Source organism: Oncorhynchus gorbuscha, linkage group LG19 (genome assembly GCF_021184085.1).
Source record: "Oncorhynchus gorbuscha isolate QuinsamMale2020 ecotype Even-year linkage group LG19, OgorEven_v1.0, whole genome shotgun sequence".
Taxonomy (NCBI): Eukaryota; Metazoa; Chordata; class Actinopteri; order Salmoniformes; family Salmonidae; genus Oncorhynchus; species Oncorhynchus gorbuscha.
In genome coordinates this window covers 57,545,948-57,570,476 of record NC_060191.1, presented here as the reverse complement: position 1 = coordinate 57,570,476, position 24,529 = coordinate 57,545,948, and the positions used below count along the sequence as shown (strand labels likewise).

Here is a 24,529-nt window from a genome sequence, read left to right as displayed (position 1 = left end):
CCCCCATTCGGCAAATCAGATTATGACTCTGTACTCCTGCTTCCTGTTACAAACAGAAGCTCAAACAGGAAGTACTCATTGCGTTGAGAAATGGTTATCAGAATCAGAGATTATGCTACAGGACTGCTTTGCTAGCGTTGAATGGAACACGCTCTGAGACTCCACCGATAGCATTGATGCGCTAACCACCTCCGTCACCAGCTTCATTAGGAAATGCATCTGCAACGTTGTCCCCACAATAAAGATATGCTGCTTCCCCAATAGACAGCCCTGGATTAACACAGGCACTAAAGGACAGGGCTGCCACGCTATCATAGACAACCTTGAGGCTACGGCTGAGGACAGGAACAAGTACAAGAAATCCCGCTACGAACTCCGCAGAGTCATCAAACGAGCAAAACAACAATATATGAATAAGGTGGAATCATATTACACAGGCTTCAACGCCCGCCGCACACGGCAGGGCTTACTGTCCATTAATCAGGTCAACACGTGCAATGCCGTGGAACCGGATGATATTCCAGGGCAAGATCTCAGAGCATGCTCAGAACAGCTGGCAGGTCATTTTCAACTTCTCCTTGTCCCAGTCTGTAATCCCCACATTTTAAAATGACTACCATATTTTCTGTTCCTAAGAACTCTAAGGCAACATGCCAGAATGTCTACCGCCCTGTAGCACTCACATCAGTAATCATTAAGTGTTTTGAAAGGCTGGTGGCACACATCAACTTGATCATCCCAGACACCAAGGACCCACCCCAACAGGTCCATAGACGACACAATCTCAAATGCTCTCCACACTGCCCACACCCACCTAGATAAGACAAATACCTATCTGAGAATGCTGTTCATTGACTACAGCTCAGCGTTCAACAGCATTGTCGCCTCCAATCTAGTAACCAAGCTTAGGACCCTGGGACTGAACACCTTCCTCTGCAACTGGATCCTGGACTTCCTGACAGGCCGACACCAGGTGGTGAGGGTAGGCAACATCACCTCCGCCACCCTGACCCTCAACACCTGGGCTCCATAGGGGTGTGTGCTTAGTCCACTTTTGTACTTCCTGTTCACCCACTACTTTGTGGCTACGCATGACTCCAACACCATCATTAAGTATGCCAACGAAACAACAGTGGTAAGCCTGATCACTGACGACAGTGAGACAGCCTATTGGGAAGAGGTCAGAGACCTGACAGTGTGGTACCAAGACAACAATGTCTCCCTCAACGTGAGCAAGACAAAATAGTTGATCGTGGACCACAGGAAAAGGAGGGCTGAGCACACCCCCATTCACATTGATGGGGCTATAGAGGAGCTGGTTGAGAGCTTCCAGTTCCTCGTGTTCAAATCCCTAACGACTTAAAATGGTCCAAACACACCAACACAGTAGTGAAGAGAGCAAGACAATGCCTATTCTCCCCAGGAGGCTGAAAATGTTTGGCATGGGACCTCAGATCCTCAAAAAGTTATACAGCTGCACTATTGAGAGCATCCTGACTGGTTGCATCACCGCTTGGTATGGCAACTGTTCGGCATCCGACTACAGGGCACTACAGAGAGTAATGAGTTTTTGTGCTTGCCAGTTAGCTATAGTTACATGTCTATAGTTAGCTAGCAGTCTATGGTTAGCTAGCTGTTAGCAGCCAACGGCTAGCAGTTTCTTACTGGTGATAAAAACAGATGATTGCCATAATTTTTTCGAGACAATACTGAATTATGTAATGTAACAAATTGAACCTTGTAAACATTTGTGGTAATTCATGGTAACTGCATAAACAATTAATTTAGACTCGCCGTTTATTTGAAACAGGCGTTTATTTGCTGAAATGTGGGCCGTTGCCCCACGGAAGTTAAAAGACGACCTGGAACGCGACCACTCTGTCAAACACCATGCAGAAAGAAGTCATTTACGTAGCTCTTCAGAATACACGGAACCCACTGTGTGTTCATTGAAGTGACAGAGCTACCAATGTAAAGGTCGTAGATTAACTGTTCTATTAGTTCGCTGTTCAAACTCGACTAAACCTACCAAGCCGTGCCAACGACGAGGAATGGATATTGTGCCAGTCAAAGGTGGAAGGATGGTTCAAAGTAATTAACTATCGGACGGGGACAGTGTAGGTGGCGCAGCGATGGACAAGGACGCACTCCACCAATGCGAACTCATCCAGAATATGATCGAGATCTCCATCTCCAGTTTACAAGGACTCCGAACCAAATGCGCAGCATTGAGCGACCTCACTCAGCAAGAAATACGCACTTTGGAGGTACAGTATGGGTAGCATAGGCATAACATACACTTTGACTGCTATCATAATAAAGTTCAGCTTGTTGGTGTGTGTGTGTGTGTGCGTGCGAGGGAGAGTGAGTGATGGTGGAAAATGTAAATATTTGTGTGTTGTTCTCATGATATAGGCTACTAGATTGTTTTTTATATACAAAACGACAGACTAGACATTGCAGGCTCCACGTTCTTAAAATAAATACAAATAATACAGTAATCTCGTGCATGTAGGCCTGGCCTATAGATGAACTGTCCTTGATGTGCTGTAGGCCTATAGTAGGTATATTGTATTTAGGTTCAGCTTCCTTGTTCCATGCCCATAATCAATAACAGTTTCGTAGCCTAAGGCAACACTCAACATGCCACACATCAAAACAGCCTAACAATCAAAGTTTCAACCAATGTGTTAAAACTGTTTATTACAGATTATAAACTAATAATTAACAGTTTATGAACTTTTAGAACTGTAAGACTGAAACATATTGATGAAAGGAAATGAATGAAGGATATGCCTGGCTGTCATCAGACAAAGTCTGTGTGATATTCTCACACATCTGTCCCCCTCAATGAATCCTGTCAGTTTCACTTATCCCTCAAGTCAGTCCCTCAAGCAACCAACAATGCACATCTCTACTCCTCACTAAAGGAACATTGAGTAGCCACTTCCACCGCGATCCATTCACATTGTTAATCAACTAGGTATTACAAACGGAGCAACGTCCTTATAATGTAAAGCCCTTTAGGATCATACATACTGTACATGGAGACGCCAACTGTCATTATCATTGTAAGTTATTTTGTACATAATGTTTCTGCCACCGTATCTTATGACCGAAAAGAGCTTCTAGATATCAGGACAGCGATTACTACTACATACTGGAGGAAGACTTTTTATTCAACGAGTCGGAGAGGAAGAATTTACTTCAGACGCCCGACAAGGCCCTCATCCCCATAATTCGCAGGAGAAAGAGACGGAGGAATCGTGTACGAAGATCCGGGTGCCTTGTTAGGATCCTTCGCCGAGAGGGTAATCTACCTTTACCATCGGTCCTATTAGCCAACAAACAATCAATTGATGATAAAATAGACAAACTACGATCATGTATATCCCACCAATGGGACATTAAAAGCTGTTATAATCTTATGTTTCACCAAGTTGTGGCTGAACGACGACATAAATAACATACAGCTGGCGGGTTTGAAGCTTTTTCGGGCAGGATAGAACAGCGGCCTCTGATAAGACAAGGGGTGGCGGTGTAACGGCTCTCGTTGGTGGTAGGAAGAGTGGACCAAAGCGCAGCGTGGAAAGTGTTCATGATTCTTTTATTTCAAAAAATACTCAAACAAAATAACAAAAAAGTGAAAGCGCACAGTTCTGTCAGGCAGAAACACTAAACAGAAAACAAGATCCCACAAAACCCAAAAGGAAAATGACAACTTATATGTGAACCCCAATCAGAGACAATGATAGACAGCTGCCTCTGATTGGGAACCACACCCGGCCAAAAACAAAGAAATAGAAAACATAGACTTTCCTACCCGAGTCACACCCTGACCTAACCAAACATAGAGAATAAAAAGGATCTCTAAGCTCAGGTCTCAGGTCGTGACAGGCGGTCTATGTATATTTGTAAACAACAGCTGGTGCACGAAATCTAAGGAAGTCTCAAGGTTTTGCTTGCTTGAGGTAGAGTATCTCATGATGATAAGCTGTAGACCACATTTTTTGCTAAGAGAGTTTTCATCTGTATTTTTCGTAGCTGTCTACATAACACCACAAACAGATGCTGGCACTAAGTCCTCACTCAATGAGCTGTATAAGGCCATTAAGTAAACAGGAAGACGCTCACCCAGAGGCGGCACTCCTAGTGGCCAGGGACTTTAATGCAGGTAAATTCAAATCTGTTTTACTTAATTTCTACCAGCATGTTAAATGTGCAACCAGAGGGAAAAAAACTCTAGACCACCTTTACTCCACACACATAGACATGTACAAAGCTCTCCCTCGCCCTCCATTTGGCAAATCTGACCATAATTCTATCCTCATGATTCCTGCTTACAAGCAAAAACTAAAGCAGGAAGCACCAGTGACTCGGTCAACAAGAAAGTGGTGAGATGAAGCAGATGCTAAGCTACAGGACTGTTTTTATAGCACAGACTGGAATATGTTCTGGGATTCTTCCAATGGCATTGAGGAGTACACCACATCAGTCACTGGCTTCATCGATAAGTGCATTGATGACGTCGTCCCAACAGTGACGTACATACCTCAACCAGAAGCCATGAATTACAAGCGACATCCGCACTGAGCTAAAGGGTAGAGCTGCTGCTTTCAAGGAGCGGGACTCTAACCCGGTAGCTTATAAGAAATCTCATGCCCTCTGACGAACCATCAAACAGGCAAAGTGTCAATACAGGACTAAGATTGAATCGTACTTCACCGGCACCGAAGCTTGTCGAATGTGGCAGTACTATTACAGACTACAAAGGGAAGCACAGTCGCGAGCTGCTCAGTGACACGAGCCTACCAGATGAGCTAAATTACTTCTATGCTCGCTTCGAGGCAAGCAACACTGAAGTATGCATGATAGCATCAGCTGTTCTGGACGACTGTCTTATCACGCTCTCCTCAGCCAATGTAAGACCTTTAAACAGGCCAACGTTCAAAAGGCCGCAGGGCCAGATGGTTACCAGGATGTGTACTCCGACCATGGGCTGACCAACTGGCAAGTGTCTCCACTGACATTTTCAACCTGTCTCTGTATGAGTCTGTAATACTAACATGTTTCAAGCAGACCACCATAGTCCCTGTGCCCAAGAGAACACTAAGGTAACCTGCCTAAATGACTACCAACCCGTAGGACTCACTTCTGTAGCTCACATCAACACCATTAGCCCAGAAACCCTAAACCCACTCCAATTTGCATACCGTCCAACAGATCCACAGATGATGCAATCTCTATTTTACTCCACACTGCCCTTTCACACCTGGACAAAAGGAACACCTATGTGAGAATTCTATTCATTGACTACAGCTCAGCGTTCAACACCATAGTACCCTCAAAGCTCATCAAAGAAGATGATTGTGGACTACAGGAAAAGGAGGACCGAGCACGCCCCCCATTCTCATCGAAGGGCCTGTAGTGGTGCAGGTTGAGAGCTTTGAATTCCTTGGTGTCCACATCACCAACAAACTAACATGGTCCAAGCACACCAAGACAGTCGTGAAGAGGGTACGACAAAACCTATTCCCCCTCTGGAGACTGAAAAGATTTGGCATGCGTCCTCAGTTCCTCAAAAGGTTCTACAGCTGCACCATCGAGAGCATCCTGACTGGTTGCATCACTGCCTGATATGTCAGCGGCTCAGCCTCCGACCGCAAGGCACTACATCTAATCAAATGGCTACCCAGATTATTTGCATTGCCCCCCTCTTTTTCACGGCTGCTACTCTCTCTTTATTATCTATGCATAGTCACGTTAATAACTCTACCTACATGTACATAAATTCAGCAAAAAAAGAATTGTCCTCTCACTGTCAACTGCGTTTATTTTCAGCAAACTAACATGTGTAAATATTTGTATGAACATAACAACTGAGACATAAACTGAACAAGTTCAACAGACATATGGCGAACAGAAATGGAATAATGTGTCCCTGAACAAAGGGGGAGTCAAAATAAGAGTAACAGTCAGTATCTGGTGTGACTACCAGCTGCATTAAGTATTGCAGTGCATCTCCTCCTCATGGACTGCACCAGATTTGACAGTTCTTGCTGTGAGATGTTACCCCACTCTTCTACCAAGGCACCTGCAAGTTCCAGCACATTTCTAGGGGGAATGGCCCTGGCCCTAGCCCTCCGATCCAACAGGTCCCAGACGTGCTCAATGGGTTTGAGATCCGGGCTCTTCGCTGGCCATGGCAGAACACTGACATTGCTGTCTTGCAGGAAATCAGTCACAGAACAAGCAGTGTGGCTGGTGGCATTGTCATGCTGGAGGGTCATGTCAGGATGAGCCTCCAGGAAGTGTACCACATGAGTGAGGGGGATGTCTTCCCTGTAACATACAGCGTTGAGAATGCCTGCAATGACAACAAGTTCAGTCCGATGATGCCGTGACACACCGCCCCAGAACATGACGGACCCTCCAACTCCAAATTGATCTCTCTCCAAAGTACAGGCCTTCGGTGTAACGCTAATTCCTTCGACAATAAATGTGAATCCGACCATCCCTCTGGTGAGACAAAACCCGGACTCATCAGTGAAGAGCACTTTTTGCCAGTCCTGTCTGATCCAGCGACGGTGGTTTTGTGCCCATAGGCGACGTTGTTGCCAGTGATGTCTGGTGAGGACCTGCCTTACAACAGGCCTACAAGCCCTCAGTCCAGCCTCTCTCAACCTATTGTGGACAGTCTGAGCACTGATGGAGGGATTGTGCATTCCTGGTGTAACTCGGACGGTTGTTGCTGCCATCCTGTACCTGTCCCGTAGGTTTGATGTTCGGATGTACCGATCCTGTGCAGGTGTTGTTACACGTGGTCTGCCACTGTGAGGATGATCAGCTGTCCCTCCTGTCTCCCTGTAGCGCTGTCTTAGGCGTCTCACAGTACGGACATTGCAATTTATATCCCTGGCCACATCTGCAGTCCTCATGCCTCCTTGCAGCATGCCTAAGGCACGTTCACGCAGATGAGCAGGGACCCTGGTCATCTGTCTTTTGGTGTTTTTCAGAGTCAGTAGAAAGGCCTCTTTCGTGTCCTAAGTTTTTATAACTGTGACCTTAATTGTCTACCGTCTGTAACCTGTTAGTGTCTTAACGACTGTTCCACAGATGCATGTTCATGAATTGTTTTTGGTTCATTGAACAAGCATGGGAAACAGTGTTTAAACCCTTTACAATGAAGATCTGTGAAGTTATTTGGATTTTTACGAATTACGAATTCAGGACCCTGAAAGACAGGGTCCTGAAAAAGGGACGCTTCTTTTTTTGCTGAGTTTCTTACCTCAATTACCTTGACTAACTGGTGCCCCTGCACATTGACTCTGTACCAGTACCCCATGTATGTAGCCTTGCTATTGCTATTTTACTGTTGCTCTTGAATTATTTGTTATTTTTATTCACTGTAATCTGTTATATTTGGCGCATGTGACAAATACATTTTGATTTGATAACATCACCTATTCTGTACAGGTCATATCAGGTACACTAAATTGGCCTACTAGCCTCTCTCCCATGGGATTGGTCAATTCAAAGCGCTGGAGAAGGCCGTCTGATCTGGATTCATTCGTGTAGTTGCATCTAAATTTGGACTTCTCTCCCTCCCACACATTCTCAGTGCGGGCTGTTGAAAGCTAAAGATAGAGTGAGAGTGAGAAACAGTGGGAGGAGAGGAAGGAAGGGGAGAAAAAGGGGAATGAGGAAATAAGGGAGGAATATATGAAGAAGGAGATATCCAACATGGCTGTCTCTTATTAAAGCTGAATATCCAGGGGCTTTCTTTGAGACTGGACTGGGGGAACCAGGGAACCAGCAGACAACAACATGGTTACGAACAAAAGAGGCAGCCTAAGCCACTGCCAGGCCTTTCTCTCTTTCTCTGTATTTGTCTGTCTCTTTCCTCTCCCTCCCTCCTCTCTCCTCTCTCCCTTCTCCCCCCTCTCTCTTTCACTCCCTTTCTCTCTTTCTCTGTATTTGTCTGTCTCTTTCCTCTCCCTCCCTCCTCTCTCCGCTCTCCCTTCTCCCCACCCCTCTCTCTTTCACTCCCTTTCTCTCTTTCTCTGTATTTGTCTGTCTCTTTCCTCTCCCTCCCTCCTCTCTCCTCTCTCCCTTCTCCCCCCCCTCTCTTTCACTCCCTTTCCCTCTTTTTATTCTCTACCCCCCCTTTCATCTCGAACCCACAATAGGCCTGTATGTCTGTATAGGGTGGTCAGGCCTGAGCTAAGTGGCTGCATGGGGAGTTGGGTTACTCAGGTCTGTCCATGTAAACGGCCTGTATTGTGTTTACATTGGATATTGGAGATGAGCAGCACTGTTTTACACTGTCATTGTCATAAAGCGATGGATAAAGGACTCTGACCACAAGGGGCAGATATTATGTCCGTCAGGACAGGTGTGTGGGGGGTTGGGATAGGCTAGACTTGAGCGTTGCTGGACACCAGATGAGGAAGAATTGGAGAGATGTTTGGTGCTGCCTGAAACATGAATCTTATGTAATTGCAGAAGTGGTGTCGTCTTTCCGACTGGTTTTCAATTTCCTCATAATAGCTGTACTGCAATTGCATAACAATAAGGTCATTATTGTGTGAAGAGGATCATTCTTGTGTACAAGATTGTCTATGAATAGTTTGAACCAAAACACTGTCTTAGAAGATTGAGCTGTGCAGCTCGTGAACCAGGGAAGTAACCTTTTTAAAATCATGTCATTGGTCACGTAAACTGAAGTCGCTGTCCTTGTAAACTTCACAGGCCTGTGATGTTGAATGTATAGCGAGGTTAATCCTGGGTGCTACTTAGGGCTGTTATGGTGACCATATTACCACCACACCAGCAGTCACTAGTCATGACCGCAGTCATATTCCACATGACCGTTTAGTCATGGTAACTAGGCTTCTCCAAAACTGTGCACTGGCTGATGGTCATTAGCAGCCTACCAAACTTGCTAACTGCCAGTCGCTAATGGCCTGATACTCAGGGCTCTATTGTCCCTCTAATCACTCTGACATCAATGCAAATGCAATCGAAAATCAAATCAAACACTTTATGAGAGCACATGTTGCGCAACATTTCTATAAGCTATGCAATAGGGTGGGAAAACAGAGTTTGGGTGGCCTCTGTTAAAAAAGGGAGGATCCCATCAGCTTTCTATAGGCTATGCCTACTATATTTATTTCTCAACTTTTCTAATATTAATAAGCACATTGCTTCGCTTTACAACCGGAGTAGCCTAACTGGCTAGCATGAAAATGAACCCCGGGAAAAGTGTCTTCTTAGTGCTGTTTAAGTGCATACATATGACATGTATTTTTTCCCCCTGCTACATGTTAATGGCCTATTCTCAATCAAAATTTACTTCACACATACAGTGCATTCGGAAAGTATTCAGACGCCTTGACTTTTTCCACATTTTGTTACGTTACAGCCTTATTCTAAAATAGATCAAATAAAAAAATGTACCTCCTCAATCTACACACAATAACCCATAATGACAAAGCAAAAACAGTTTTTTAGAAATTGCAAAAACAGAAATACCTAATTTACATAGGTGTTCAGACCCTTTGCTATGAGACTCTAATTGAGTTCAGGTGCATCATTTTTCCATTGATCATCCTTGAGATGTTTCTACGACATGATTGTTGTCCACTTGTGGTAAATTCAATTGATTGGACCTTATTTGGAATGGCACACACCTGTCTGTATAAGGTCCCACAGTTGACAGTGCATGTTAGAGCAAAAACGAAGCCATGCGGTCGAAGGAATTGCCTGTATAGCTCCGAGACAGGATTGTGTCGAGGCACAGATCTGGGGAAGGGTACCAAAAAATGTCTGCAGCATAGAAGGTCCCCAAGAACACAGTGGCCTCCATCATTCTTAAATGTAAGAAGTTTGGAACCACCAAGACTCTTCCTAGAACTGGTCACCTGGCCAAACTGAGCAATCGGCAGAGAAGGGCCTTGCTCAGTGCGGTGACCTTGGTCAGGGGGCATTTAACCCAACCTCTTTGGATCAGAGAGGTGAGGGGGGCTGCCGTAATCGACATCCCCATCTTCGGCGCCCGGGGAACAGTGGGTTAACTGCCTTGCTCAGGGGCAGAACAACAGATTTTTACCATGTCAGCTCAGTGATTCGATCCAGCAACCTTTTGGTTACTGGCCCAACGCTCTAACCGCTACCACCCCAACCCGCTTGGAGTTTGCCAAAAGGCACCTAAAGGACTCTCAGACCATGAGAAACAAGATTCTCTGGTCTGATGAAACCAAGAGGGAACTCTTTGGACTGAATGCCAAGCCTCACGTCTGGAGGAAACCTAGCACCATCCCTACAGTGAAGCATGGTGGTGGCAGCATCATGCTGTGGGGATGTTTTTGAGCGGCAGGTACTGGGAGACTAGTCAGTATCGAGGGAAAGATGAACGGAGCAAAGTACAGTGAGGTCATTGATGAAAACCTGCTCCAGAGCGCTCAGGACTTCAGACTGGGATGAAGGTTCACCTTCCAAGATGACAACGACCCTAAGCACACAGCCAAGACAATGCAGGAGTGACTTTGGGACAAGTTTCTGAATGTCATTGAGTGGCCCAACCAGGGCCCGGACTTAAACTCGATCGAACATCTCTGGAGAGACCTGAAAATAGCTGTGCAGTGACGCTCCCCATCCAACCTGACAGAGCTTGAGAGGATCTGCAGAGAAGAATGGGGGAAACTCCCCAAATACAAGGTGTGCCCAGCTTGTAGCATCATACCCAAGAACAGTCAATGCTGTAATCGCTGCCAAAGGTGCTTCAACATAGTACAGAGTAAAGGGTCTGAATACTAATGTAAATGTGATATTTACATTTTCATATTTTTTTAAATCAATTTGCTAAAATTTGTAAAAGCCTGTTTTTTCTTTGTGGGGTATTGTGTGTAGATTGATGAGGGAAAAATACAATTTAATCCATTTTAGAATCAGGCTGTAACTTAATAAAATATAGGAAAAGGGGTCTGAATACTTTCTGATTGCACTGTATATTATTTAGTATACAGTACCAGTCAAAAGTTTGGACACACCTACTCATTCAAGGGTTTTTCTTTACTTTGACTATTTCCTACATTGTAGAATAATAGTGAAGACATCAAAACTATGAAATAACACATATGGAATCATGTAGTAACCAAAAAAGTGTTAAACAAACCAAAATATATTTTATATTTGAGATTCAGTTTGTCCATGGCCTGCATAGTTATCAGACATGTTACCCATTGAGCATGTTTGCATGTTGCGTGTAACACAGAATAGCTCAACCGCTCAACACAGCATAGCCGCATGTGCGCACTCCCCTGGAAATCTTTTGGAGAAAATGTCCTTTCTTTTTTATTCAGCTTTGTTCAATTGTATTCTTCTTACTACAAAATAATATCAAATAATGCCACAGGAATTATAAGCAAATCTTGTCTGCTAAAATAACTAGTGTAGCCCACAGATGTATGGCATAGCCAGATCAGGGCCTAACATGAAGACAGTATGCTGTAAACTGTCTTTCATTCTGAAATAGACTACATTTTTTGTGATGGTCTAGGCTAAATTAAATGGATTTATTGCTCCTAATTTGACTTTTTAAAATATAGATGTTCCAAACGTCTGTATCAGTGGCTTACAGGCTATGTGAGGAAGCAAGGAGATGCTAAACGTGTTTATGTTAATTAACGGTCATTTACCTTGAGGCTGGCGGTTATTTGCATGACAATCACCGGCTGACAAAATGTCATGACTGTCACATCCCTACTGGCACCTTATTACAGGGCCCTGTGACTCCTGCAGTGGAAAGTTAAATCTACAGACTGACCACACCTAACTAACAGCCGTCATCTGGTTTCCATACACTAACTAATAATGCCACGGTGGTCAGCTTTTACTCTGTAATCAGATCTGGCATCCCAGGGATGGACATGGCCCATATTATCTGCCCACATTGGGACGGCTGCGTAGCCTAGTGGTTAGAGCGTTGGACTAGTAACCGGAAGGTTGCGAGTTCAAACCCCCGAGCTGACAAGGTACAAGTCTGTTATTCTGCCCCTGAACAGGCAGTTAACCCACTGTTCCTAGGCTGTCATTGAAAATAAGAATGTGTTCTAAACTGACTTGCCTGGTTAATAAATGTAATTTTTAAAAATCGTCTGTTTCTGGGAAACCTGTCATTAAATGACTATCATTTTGCAGAGATTTTTACTTTTGAGGCTCTTGTCACACTATTTTGGGAAGATCATAGAAGTGCTAGTTTGATCATTTTGCCGATTATCCTAAGCAGCAGCTACGGTGCAGTCAGTGGAAGAAACAGAACTACAAAATGATGGGTCGTGTAGTGTCAGGAAACTCCCATGTGGTTTTGCAAACGATCTGTCTCTCGTTCCCCTCCCCACCTCTCTTTCTCTTTGTCTTGTTTGATTTCTCCTTCCTTTCTTGACCTTTTTGCTCGCTCTCTTTGTCACATCTATCACTGTTTCCTTTGCCTTAATTAAGACACGCAAATGTTTTTTCCATAGATGGAAACTTACACGGAGAAGTGATGCTTTCCATTTGCGTACTGTGGTATTTTTCATAACTGCAATATACAAGTCAGCTTCAAGGAATGATTTGTGGTAGTGGTTGAGAATGATATCTTGAGAACCAGTATCGTCCCTCCCCCACACAGGCGTTGTCTGGTACTTAGAGACTAACATTCAAAGGTTGAGTACTGGCAGCCAAGGCCACCTCCTTTATTCTTTCTGTGAAAAGGCCCTTTCCTTGGGTCATTGTCACACACAATAAACACAATTTAGTTCCACACACTGTGGTAAAACATGTGGGCACAGATACGTGCTGCCTGTCTGCCCCATGGACCCACTCAGCCTGCCCTACCCCTCGCTGCTTGTGCCTGCCATGTAACAGAGCTAGGAGATGGAGAGAAAGATAAGACGGTGAATAACGAAGAGCGCCACAGTGGAACGAGGCCAGGCGTTGTAGGGTGCAAACCAACACCGCCTGGTTTCCTCTAGTCGCTCAGTGAAGTACATCAAATCAGCCATGGCCATTCTCTGATAGGGAAAGAGACAGGAGGTCATTCAGAGACAGCCTCCGTCAGACTGGTCTAGTGCTAATGAAACTTTAATGCTGTTCCACTAGGCCAGGCTCTCTAAAACCTACCAGGACCATCAGTGACTAAAGATGGAAGCCTAAACATTAACTTAAAGCTTTTTGGTTGAAATAAGCTAAACATCCAGCTTTTAAAAAACAAAATACTTAAAACCCTGACTGAAATTCTGCAGACGTATTACTTTCAGAAGTAATACTTCTGGCTGGACAGAGGGATAAGACTAGAAGTAATGCTTGTAGCTGGACAGAGGGATAAGACTAGAAGTAATGCTTGTGGCTGGACAGAGGGATAAGACTAGAAGTAATGCTTGTAGCTGGACAGAGGGATAAGACTAGAAGTAATGCTTGTAGCTGGACAGAGGGATAAGACTAGAAGTAATGCTTGTAGCTGGACAGAGGGATAAGACTAGAAGTAATGCTTGTAGCTGGACAGAGGGATAAGACTAGAAGTAATGCTTGTAGCTGGACAGAGGGATAAGACTAGAAGTAATGCTTGTGGCTGGACAGAGGGATAAGACTAGAAGTAATGCTTGTAGCTGGACAGGGATAAGACTAGAAGTAATGCTTGTAGCTGGACAGAGGGATAAGACTAGAAGTAATGCTTGTGGCTGGACAGAGGGATAAGACTAGAAGTAATGCTTGTAGCTGGACAGAGGGATAAGACTAGAAGTAATGCTTGTAGCTGGACAGAGGGATAAGACTAGAAGTAATGATTGTAGCTGGACAGAGGGATAAGACTAGAAGTAATGCTTGTAGCTGGACAGAGGGATAAGACTAGAAGTAATGCTTGTAGCTAGACAGAGGGATAAGACTAGAAGTAAAGCTTGTGGCTGGACAGAGGGATACGATTAGAAGTAATGCTTGTGGCTGGACAGAGGGATACGATTAGAAGTAATGCTTGTGGCTGGACAGAGGGATAAGACTAGAAGTAATGCTTGTAGCTGGACAGAGGGATAAGACTAGAAGTAATGCTTGTAGCTGGACAGAGGGATAAGACTAGAAGTAGTGCTTGTGGCTGGACAGAGGGATAAGACTAGAAGTAATGCTTGTAGCTGGACAGAGGGATACGACTAGAAGTAATGCTTGTGGCTGGACAGAGGGATAAGACTAGAAGTAATGCTTGTGGCTGGACAGAGGGATAAGACTAGAAGTAATCCTTGTGGCTGGACAGAGGGATAAGACAAGAAGTAATGCTTGTGGCTGGACAGAGGGATAAGACTAGAAGTAATGCTTGTGGCTGGACAGAAGGATAAGAGGTACAGTATATGTGAGTTCAGTCCAGTTCAGTCTACTTGTTGCCAGGTAAAAGCTTGCTTCCTGGGATCTGGTGTCCGAAGGTAAGGTGGACAACTTGACTCTGCTATAATCTAACTCAAGGATGGGCAACTGGCTCCCCCTTTTGATGCCCCCGGATTGATCCCCCCACTGCATCCCTCATAATAAATTCAGATTTACTGTGGCCCCTAACCCCATCAAAGTTGCCCATCCCTGCTCTAACTGATCTCTCTAGTCCTCTCTGTGACCCCAGCCCAGCATCTCCCATAATCACATTTTTTACATACGGGTTCCGCTGTCTGTGGCTGCAGGGTTTCCATGGTGCTCGGTTGTCATGGCACAAGCCGACGCCCCCATGAGAAAGGCAGCTCGGTGTTCCTCTGAGTTTCTATGTAATGAGGACTATTTGCTGTTTGCTGTTCTGAGGGGAGAACTGTTAAATACCCAGTCAGTCAAGGATGTACTGGAACTGGCCACTCCATCTCCACCTTCTCTGTTTAGGAGGTAGGAGTGCATATCAATATTCTACAGAGACATTTTCTCTCCTTTATCAACGTTCTCCATTCATGTTCTTAAGAGCTTATAACACTGAGGTGCTTCTGAGACAAAGTTGTTACTTTTTAGGCCTGAGTGTACAAAACATTAAGAACACCTTCCTAATATTGAGTTGCACCCCCCTGTGAAAAACCCAGCAGCGTTGCAGTTCAAACCTGATGCGCCTGGCTAGGGCTGTGGCGATCATGAAATTTCGTCAGCCGGTGATTGTCAAGCAAATAACTGTTAATTGACTGTTGATTAACATAAACACATTTACACTAGTTAATTTAGCAGACAATTCTGTGGCATTATATTATATTATTTTATAGTATGAAGAATACAATTGAACAAAGCTGAATGAAATAGAAAGGATATTTTCTCAAAATGATTTGAGGGAGTGCGCACATGTTGCTATTCTGTGTTGAGCAGTTAACAAAGAAACAGGTACTCCGAAATGCTTAATTTAGAGTTCTTTATGTAACTTTAGTTGTGATACAAATATTGGGCTGTATGTTTTGATTTTTAATATATTCTAAGTCTGCGACTATAATGATAATTTGAAAAAAAGTTGCATAAAAGGCATGAGCTCTGCTTTGTTTTTTTTTTGTGAGGCTGCACACACTTCATCAGTCTCTCATTCACAATTTGACAAGCATTTGATAATGTCTCAAATTTCCCAGCGGCATCCCCTTTGTGTGGCCGTAATGCCGCATAAAAAAATCCATGTTTTTTGCGGCCAGTGGCCATTGTGCCCTTGGGCTGAATAGAATCATTATAATTCTCCAGGCTGCGTGCTCCAAAGCCCATTTCACTCAAATGGCTCTCCGTCACGTGATTGGGTCTTTCTTACAAACTACAATTGAAGACAGACACATCGGGGATGCAACTGTGCGAGTCCTTATCCAATTCTGAAGTGAATATTGAAGATATTGGAAGAACTGTCCTAATTTACTTTTTGTCAGTAAACAAGATGAGTAGGCTTAACGAACAGCAAAAGCCTAGCCTATGTCAATCTACTATCCCCCATAGTTCAAAAGTTGACCTATTCTGTGAGAGAAATAAATATTCCAAACATAGTCTGGGACAGTTGTGGTTTAGGAAAGATCCCAAATGAATACAACTAGCATCAAAACGACTTTTTTAAGCATTGAGGCTGACACAACAGATCAGAACATTTAGCTTAAAATGTTGATAAACTATAAGGATATTTCTTCACATTATAAGCGCAGCAATGCGCACATGGCAGTAGGCTATAAGCACAAATGTTCCATTAGCGGGAAAACACCATTCTCAAAGTGACCGCAAATGTGATTATACATGTAATGCTTTTATTAAAAGGAGCATTTATATGGTGAAAATGATCTTCCCCAAACTTGAAACTCACACGCTGCGTATGTCTGCCAGTTAGGTTTTAAATCCATTGTAAAGCTGATTAATGTGCTTACTTTTAGGTTATTTGGCCACTTTAGTTGAGATACGAACATTATCAAAACATATAGGCCTGTGGGCTAGGATACATGAGGTGTGTGACTATGATTAGAAAAAGTCGGGGAAAAAGGCATGCATTTCTTGCCTTACTGCACACATGCTGGGCATCATGACAAGTGATAATATATCATTCACAAGTAATAGGCTAATAACAACTCTCCAGCAACAGTGTGTGAAAACCTTGTGAAGACTTACAGAAAACGTTTGACCTCTGTCATTGCCAATAAAGGGTATATAACAAAGTATTGAGATAAACTTTTGTTATTGACCAAATACTTATTTTCCACCATAATTTTCAAATAAATTCATTAAAAATCCTACAATGTGATTTTCTGGATTTTCTTTCTCATTTTGTCTGTCATAGTTGAAGTGTACCTGTGATGAAAATTACAGGCCTCTCTCATCTTTTTAAGTGGGAGAACTTGCACAATTGGTGGCTGACTAAATACTTCCCCCCCACTGTATATATTTCTCTGTCTCTCTCTCTCTCTCTCTCTCTCTCTCTCTCTCTCTCTCTCTCTCTCTCTCTCTCTCTCTCTCTCTCTCTCTCTCTCTCTCTCTTCTCTCACTTCACTGCGGCCCACTCTAACTCTTAGTCGACAGGGGGATTTCCTCAGCCTGAGCTCAAGTCTCGCTTCTCACCGGTATTTTGCATAGAACACCAGACCTCATGCTGAAAATAACAAGAAAGAAACACCATGCAGTTCAGCTTGTTCTCAAACATCAGTGGGTTTCACACCCGCAGTTGTCAGTTTGTCTTCAGTCTCCTTTGTTAAAATGAAATGAAACTCCCACACACTGTGTTTGCAAAGGATCAACTGTTTGTTGTGCTGCAAGTTTCATTATCCACTCATTCTGTTCTACTTGGTTATAACAACAATCAGATAATGCTTTTGCTTAGCCTCATCTGTGTTTCAGTTATTTTCGGAACTTTCTTAATGAAATTTTCCCCAAAAATATTTTTGGAGCTCAGACCAAGTGGCGTCTTAACGCTCTTGTATTTGTGTTGTCACCCCCTCCAGGTGAAACTGACTAAGTACATCTGTAAGCAGCTGCAGTGTAAGCAGAGAGTGCCTGAGAGACAGAGGACCCAGGCCCTGGCCAGCTACCCTCGACTGGGAGACTGGCTCTGCACCATCAACCTCAGACCTGAACTCATACAGGTACTATTTGTTCACACCGTGTGTGTGTGTATGTGTGTGTGTGTGTATGTGTGTGTGTTTTGCTGACCCTATGGGGACATTGAACTGTTTGCACACCTTCCATGTGTGGACGTCTTGACAAACTGGGGACAAAATCATGTTCATGTTCAGGCAGACCATTGTAACTGATAGAAAATTGCATGCTAATATGTCTAGTATGAATATCTCATTATTTGGGTTCAGTCCCCAGAAGGTGTTTTTTTTCAGTCACAGTGTATGTGAGTGTGTATGCAGAGAGCGCCCCCTGTACCTGGGTTTTGGTACTACAGTGTACATATTTAATGAGGCTCCTAAGGCATTTGCATAACATTAGCATATTAGCATATTTGTGTAGATTTTTTTAAATGCATGTCAATTATCCATAAAAGTACATTAATAAAATATATATTATACCTGACCAGAAGGGTTCTCTATGAAAAATATGCTTACCAATCAAATCCTTTCAGACACACATATTATATGAATGATTAGGTCTATATTACATAGTCAAAATAAACACAAGCTAAATGCATTGTATGAACAATCAAATAATATCAAATAGATTTGCAAAACTGCCATTGATAAATAAACACCAATCGGCAATGTTTTGCCATTAAAACAGCAAACACGTTGTAATACATGTGTTAGCATAACACAAGCTGGCTAGGTCGTCTACAATAGGCTAGATGGCTAGGTCGCCTACAATAGGCTAGCTGGCTAGGTTGCCTACAGTAGGCTAGCTGGCTAGGTTGCCTACAGTAGGCTAGCTGGCTAGGTTGCCTACAATAGGCTAGCTGGCTAGGTTGCCTACAGTAGGCTAGCTGGCTAGGTTGCCTAAAATAGGCTAGCTGTCTAGGTTGCCTACAATAGGCTAGCTGTCTAGGTTGCCTACAGTAGGCTAGCTGGCTAGGTTGCCTACAGTAGGCTAGCTGGCTAGGTTGCCTACAATAGGCTAGCTGGCTAGGTTGCCTACAGTAGGCTAGCTGGCTAGGTTGCCTACAATAGGCTAGCTGGCTAGGTTGCCTACAATAGGCTAGCTGGCTAGGTTGCCTACAGTAGGCTAGCTGGCTAGGTTGCCTACAATAGGCTAGCTGGCTAGGTTGCCTACAGTAGGCTAGCTGGCTAGGTTGCCTACAATAGGCTAGCTGGCTAGGTTGGCTACAGTAGGCTAGCTGGCTATGTAGACTAGTAGGCTAGCTGGCTATGTAGACTAGTAGGCAAACTGTAACAACATTAAACAGACCCAAGCGAAAAGCAAAGTAGTTTGCAAGCATTATTTGAGTATTATACATACACTGAAACCTTTGTATCATACCTAAAACTTGGCAAAATGTCCCCAATTGGTCAAATATCTATTAGTTTACTATTCTATGGGGACTTTTGGTCCCCACAAGTATAGTTAAACATGTGCACTCTATCACACACAATATACACACATATTATTCATTAGTTGAATTGTTTATATATTGTTGTATTTTAGATTAAACAAAATATTTAATCCTGTATGTTTGGGAATTTTTCTGCAATAATATGCTCAGTCCAAAACTTTGCACAGCCCATAGATTGATGCACCTGCCTCAGATAAGATGCTTGCATGTCTATGAACTTTAGGGAGAGGGGACCCACATCATGGGAAGTCGGCACTTGTTTAGCTATTGCAGAGAAGTCTCCGCTCTGCATCAGTATGTAATAAGTCCCTAAAAAACTGAATCATCTTTGTGGGGAGACTGAACTCATCAAGTCTTGTTTCAAAGTTATCTTTCAGTTTAACTAAAAACTCTGACATCTGTACTGATGATGACTGGATATAGTTACGCACTGTAGGAAAATTGATGATTTTGTTTGTGGGCTCATATCAGAGGAGAAAATAACACGTTTATTTTGTAAAGCAATACATTTTTCAAGCATGCCAATAACTGTTTTATCCCTCCCCTGTAGTCCAAAATTAAGTCCATTCAAGTGATTTTAAAATGTCACTCAAAAAAAACCTCAGCTGCAAACTCCTCATCAAGCATTTTCACTAGTATGTGTTGGGTTTGTTGTGGCGGTAATCGCAGAGAAAAGCAATTATCTCCTCCCTAAACTCACATACTCTCTTAAGAGCATTAGGCCTACCATTACTTAGCTATCGAAGGCTCTACAGTGCAGGTGGAAATGCAACAACAAAATGAATGCTTAGTTAGCTATAGTTAGCTAGCGAGATAACTGCTACAACTTATGTGTTGAATTGGTGATCTAGTTAGTCTGCCTGTCATTATTTTATACCTGCGCTCTCTCCTCGAGAGTCTGAAAGGAATTAAATACCCTAATCTAAGCTATGTTAAATGTTTGTGTAATGAACAGAGAGCTCGTTTCAAACGCAGGGCGCAGCAGGTGTTTATTGCAAAGGACCACTGGAGGAGGCAGGTAGCTGGGTCCAGGGGCAGGCAGAAAGTCATACACAGGAGGAGGCAGGTAGATGGGTCCAGGTGCAGGCAGAAGGTCATACACAGGAGGAGGCAGGTAGCTGGGTCCAGGGGCAGGCAGAAAGTCATACACAGGAGGAGGCAGGTAGATGGGTCCAGGTGCAGGCAGAAGGTCATACACAGGAGGAGGCAGGTAGCTGGGTCCAGGGGCAGGCATAAGGTCATACACAGGGGGTCCAAAAGGGCACCAATACAGGCAGGGAAAAGGCTAGTAATGTAGTCCGGGAGATCGGGCAATAAATTGATAACAGGAAATCCGATAGGCTAAAGTACAGGCAGGGAATAGGCAAAAGGCGTTGTTAGTGAGGTAGGCAAAAAATGATCATACACAGGAGGAGACAATCACAGGAAAACCAGAGCTCTGAAAGCCACAATACAAACAATACCTTACAAAGAACTGAACTAAATAGTGTGTGATAATGACAAACAGGTGTGTGAATAGGTGATCAGAATTCAGGTGATAGGGATCTGGAGAGTGAGCTGCGTTCAGGGGGATCTACGTGTTTGTTTGAGGGTGTGAGTTGGAAGCAGACGTTACAGTAAGCAGCCAATTCCAGTGAGAAATGCTTAGTCTGAAGCCATTCGGCTATGGGTTTCACAGTCCTATAATAACGATACAAGTTATATCCCCTTAAAAAGGGTTTACTTACAACCTCTGGGGTATAACATGTTGGGCAAAGTGGTATAGGAGAGTCTAACATATAACCCATAACCAGAGTTCAGTGTTCGCCAATGAGAATTAAGAGAGACCTAGCTTTGTCAAAGATTTTCATAACTAAACCAAGATAGACCACAGCCTGTCGTTTACAATGGGAACAAATTAGTCATAGTGGGCAGAACAAGCAAGGAAGTAGGCAGAGCCAAGCACGAGCTAGAGAGATTCTATTGGCGCGTTCTTGCATACATATGCATATTTTGTTTATGGAAAGCCTCTGTGTGTGTGTAAAATCCATCTCGTTCCATTTTCTTCCACTGCCAGCCAGTGGGCTTCCTCTCTCTACCATATTTGGTAGTGAGTGGAAACGCTAAGCGGATGCTTCACATTGATACATCCGGTCCACAATTAATGAAGTCTTGAGGTATTGCTCACCTGAGGTAGAGTACCTCATGATAAGCTGTGGACCACACTACCTACCAAGAGAGTTTTCATCTATATTTTTCATAGCTGTTTATTTACCATCACAAACTGATGCTGGCACTAAGACCACTATAAGGCCATAAGCAAATAAGAAAATGCTCATCCAGAAGCGGCATTTCTAGTGTCTGGGGATTTTAATGCAGGCAAACTTAAATCCGTTTTACCTCATTTCTACCAGCATGTCACATGTGCAACCAGATGAAAACAACTCTAGACCACCTTTACTCCACACACAAAGACACATACAAAACTCTTCCTCGTTCTCCATTTGGCAAATCTGACCATAATTATATCCTATTGATTGCTGCTTACAAGCTAAAACTAAAGCAGGAAGTACCAGTGTCTCACTCAATACGGATGTTGTCTGATGATGTGGATGCTACGCTACAGTAATGTTTTGCTAGCACAGACTGGAATATGCGGGACTCATCCAATGGCATTGAGGAGTATACCATCTCCGTCACCGGCTTCATCAATAAGTGCATCGATGACGTCATCCCCACAGCGACCGTACGCACATATCCCAACCAAAAGCCATGGATTACAGGCAACATCCAGACTGAGCTAAAGGCTAGAGCTGCTGCTTTCAAGGAGCGGGACACTAATCCGGACGGTTATAAGATATCTTGCTATGCCTTCAGACGAATCAACAAACAGGCAGTGTCAATACAGGACTAAGATTGAATCGTACTACACAGGCTCTGACGCTCATCAGATGTGACAGGGCTTGCAAACTATTATGGACTACAATGAGAAACCCATCCGCGAGCTGCCCAGTGACACAAGCCTACGAGATGGGCTAAATGTCCTTTATGCTTGCTTCAAGGCAAGCAACACTGAAGCATGCATGAGAGCACCAGCTGTTCCGGATGACTGTGTGATCACACTCCCCGTAGCCAATGTGAGCAAGACCTTTAAACAGATCAACATTCACAAGGCCCCGCGGCCAGATGGATTACTAGGACGTATACTCAGAGCTTGCGCTGACCAGCTGGCAAGTGTCTTCACTGACATTTTCAACCTCTCCCTGACCGAGTCTGTAATACCTACATGTTTCAAGCAGACCACCATAGTCCCTGTGCCCAAGAATGTCAAGGTAACCTGCCTAAATGACTACTGCCCCATAGCACTCACGTCGGTAACCATGAAGTGCTTTGAAAGGCGCTATAGAGGGTAGTGCATACGGCCCAGTACATCACTGGGTCTTGCCCGGTTAAGGGGAGAGTGAGTAGGGTTGGTGGGGTGAAGGGATGGTCGTGAATGTGTGGAGCCACTCTCCTGCATTGATTACAAAATGTATTCTCCAGACCACAAGAACAAAGGGGAACAGTAATACGCCATCATTTATTTTCTTGAATAAAGGCCATTTTCAATTCTAGTTCTTAAGAGGCCAATTTATTACTTGACTTGACACTGAATTTGATATTTATAGGTCTAGAAGCGTTTCAGTTGGACATACTGTAAGAATGTGGATTTTGTGTGTGTGTGTGTGTGTTTGTGAGAGCGTGCACGTGTGTGTGTGACTGTGTGTTTGTGTGTGTCTGTGGGTTTGTGAAGAAAGAGAAAGCAACTGAGCGACTATGTAATGAGATCCCTGTTCAATCCCCTCTGAAAGGTTCAAGTAACCAGGTTAGTTTGGTTAGTTTGCATCCGACTTAGAGAGGGCAATCATGTTGGGCTCCTCAGATTCCATGTACTCTGGACCAGGTCCATTTTGCCCTAAGTTGATGGGGACATCATTTTGGGGCAGCAGGTAGCCTAGTGGTTAGAGCGTTGGGCCAGTAACCAAATGGTTGCTAGCTCGAATCCCCGAGCTGACATGGTAAACATCTGTCATACTGCCCCTGAACAAGGCCGTCATTGTAAATAAGAATTTGTTCTTAAACGACTTGCCTAGTTAAATAAAGGTTAAATAAATCAAACTAAATTAACATGGCATAACAGTTTGTTATTCAAGAGAAGATGTTCCTGCACATTGCTTACTATAATTTCAGGACTGGTGTGGTTTCCCATCAATATCCAATGAAAATTTGTTTCCACAATAGGAGCAGCTTGTGAGCCTTTTTACTTTAAACATTGTTGAAGAACATGGTTAACTCCAATAAAGAACATGGTTAACTCCAATAAAGAACATGGTTAACTCCAATAAAGAACATGGTTAACTCCAATAAAGAACATGGTTAACTCCAATAAAGAACATGGTTAACTCCAATAAAGAACATGGTTAACTCCAATAAAGAACATGGTTAACTCCAATAAAGAACATGGTTAACTCCTCCAATGCAGAACATCGTTAACTCTTACGATACAAAACATGGTTAACTCCCGCAATGCAACGTAAGCATCATTAGTGAACTAGCAGTACCATCTCCCTTTATCTGTGTCAGATTGGATTTGGGTCTTTGTTTCTTTTGGACGGTAACATGCTTATGATAGGGCATATTTCATAGCAATTAAGGCCTTTGCTGGAAGCTGAAAGCAGGCTTTTGTAGTTCTGCTCTGTCTCCACCCTTCCAGTTGGCAGTAGCAGCTTCACGGGGAGAGTTTCTGCCACTATTTTGTCAGGACTAGTACAGACACAAAAACATTTAATCTGGTGTTTTTATAGAGACTATTTGTTCTGCCAATGGAAAATGAGAGATCACTTTTTACCATCAATTTCTTCTCTTCAGGACCTGCATTTAGTACTGTCGTTGTACACTTTGGGTTCTGAAAACGACCCACCCCCAAACCCTATTGGTCTGTAGTCAACTCTTCACGTGATCCAATCCATGTTCCTGCTACTGTCCCTGGCCTCCAGCCATGTACCAAAATGACAGAACATGTATGCATGTATAATGCACACCCAGCAGGTTTATGCAGATCATGCTATTCAGGAGTTGGCAACTGTCAAAAACAGAATAGGAGGATTCTGTTTTGTTATATACATGTCCTGGCCCCACGTGTTGTCACTAATCTGTGTCTATCACAGACCAGTTTAACCTGCTCCTCTCTACCAAGCCCTCTTTGCAAATACAGCCCACTGGGCAAAAAGTGGTTGAATCAGCGTTATTTCCACGTCATTTCAACAAAACATTTAATGTGCTTCTACACCTGCATTGCTTGCTGTTTGGGGTTTTAGGCTGGGTTTCTGTACAGCACTTTGAGATATCAGCTGATGTACGAAGGGCTATATAAATACATTTGATTTGATTTGATCATTGGTAATTTCGTATTTTTTCACCCTTTGGATTGCAATTCAGAGGAAGATTTTCAAAAAGTAAGTGAATATTTAATCGCTATTTGTGATTATATGAAGCCTGTGCCGGTGGAAAAATATGTTGTGGGGCACC

General features: G+C 43.5%; 1 protein-coding gene across 4 annotated transcripts in view; it reads left to right on the top strand.

The window, feature by feature from the left end:
* The first annotated feature begins 1,894 nt into the window (after window positions 1-1,894).
* LOC124005168 (kinase suppressor of Ras 1-like) overlaps window positions 1,895-24,529 on the top strand; it is a 57,152-nt gene continuing 34,517 nt past the window's right edge. For 2 of the 4 annotated variants that reach the window (XM_046314162.1, XM_046314160.1), the window contains exons 1-2: window positions 1,895-2,267; window positions 17,436-17,576. In XM_046314162.1, the coding sequence (XP_046170118.1) occupies window positions 2,133-2,267; window positions 17,436-17,576 (276 nt within the window). In that variant the 5' untranslated portion in view covers window positions 1,895-2,132. Of the gene's footprint in view, window positions 2,268-4,121; window positions 4,175-17,435; window positions 17,577-24,529 lie in introns of those variants that run through there. The other 2 variants (XM_046314161.1, XM_046314163.1) reach the window with 2 other exon arrangements.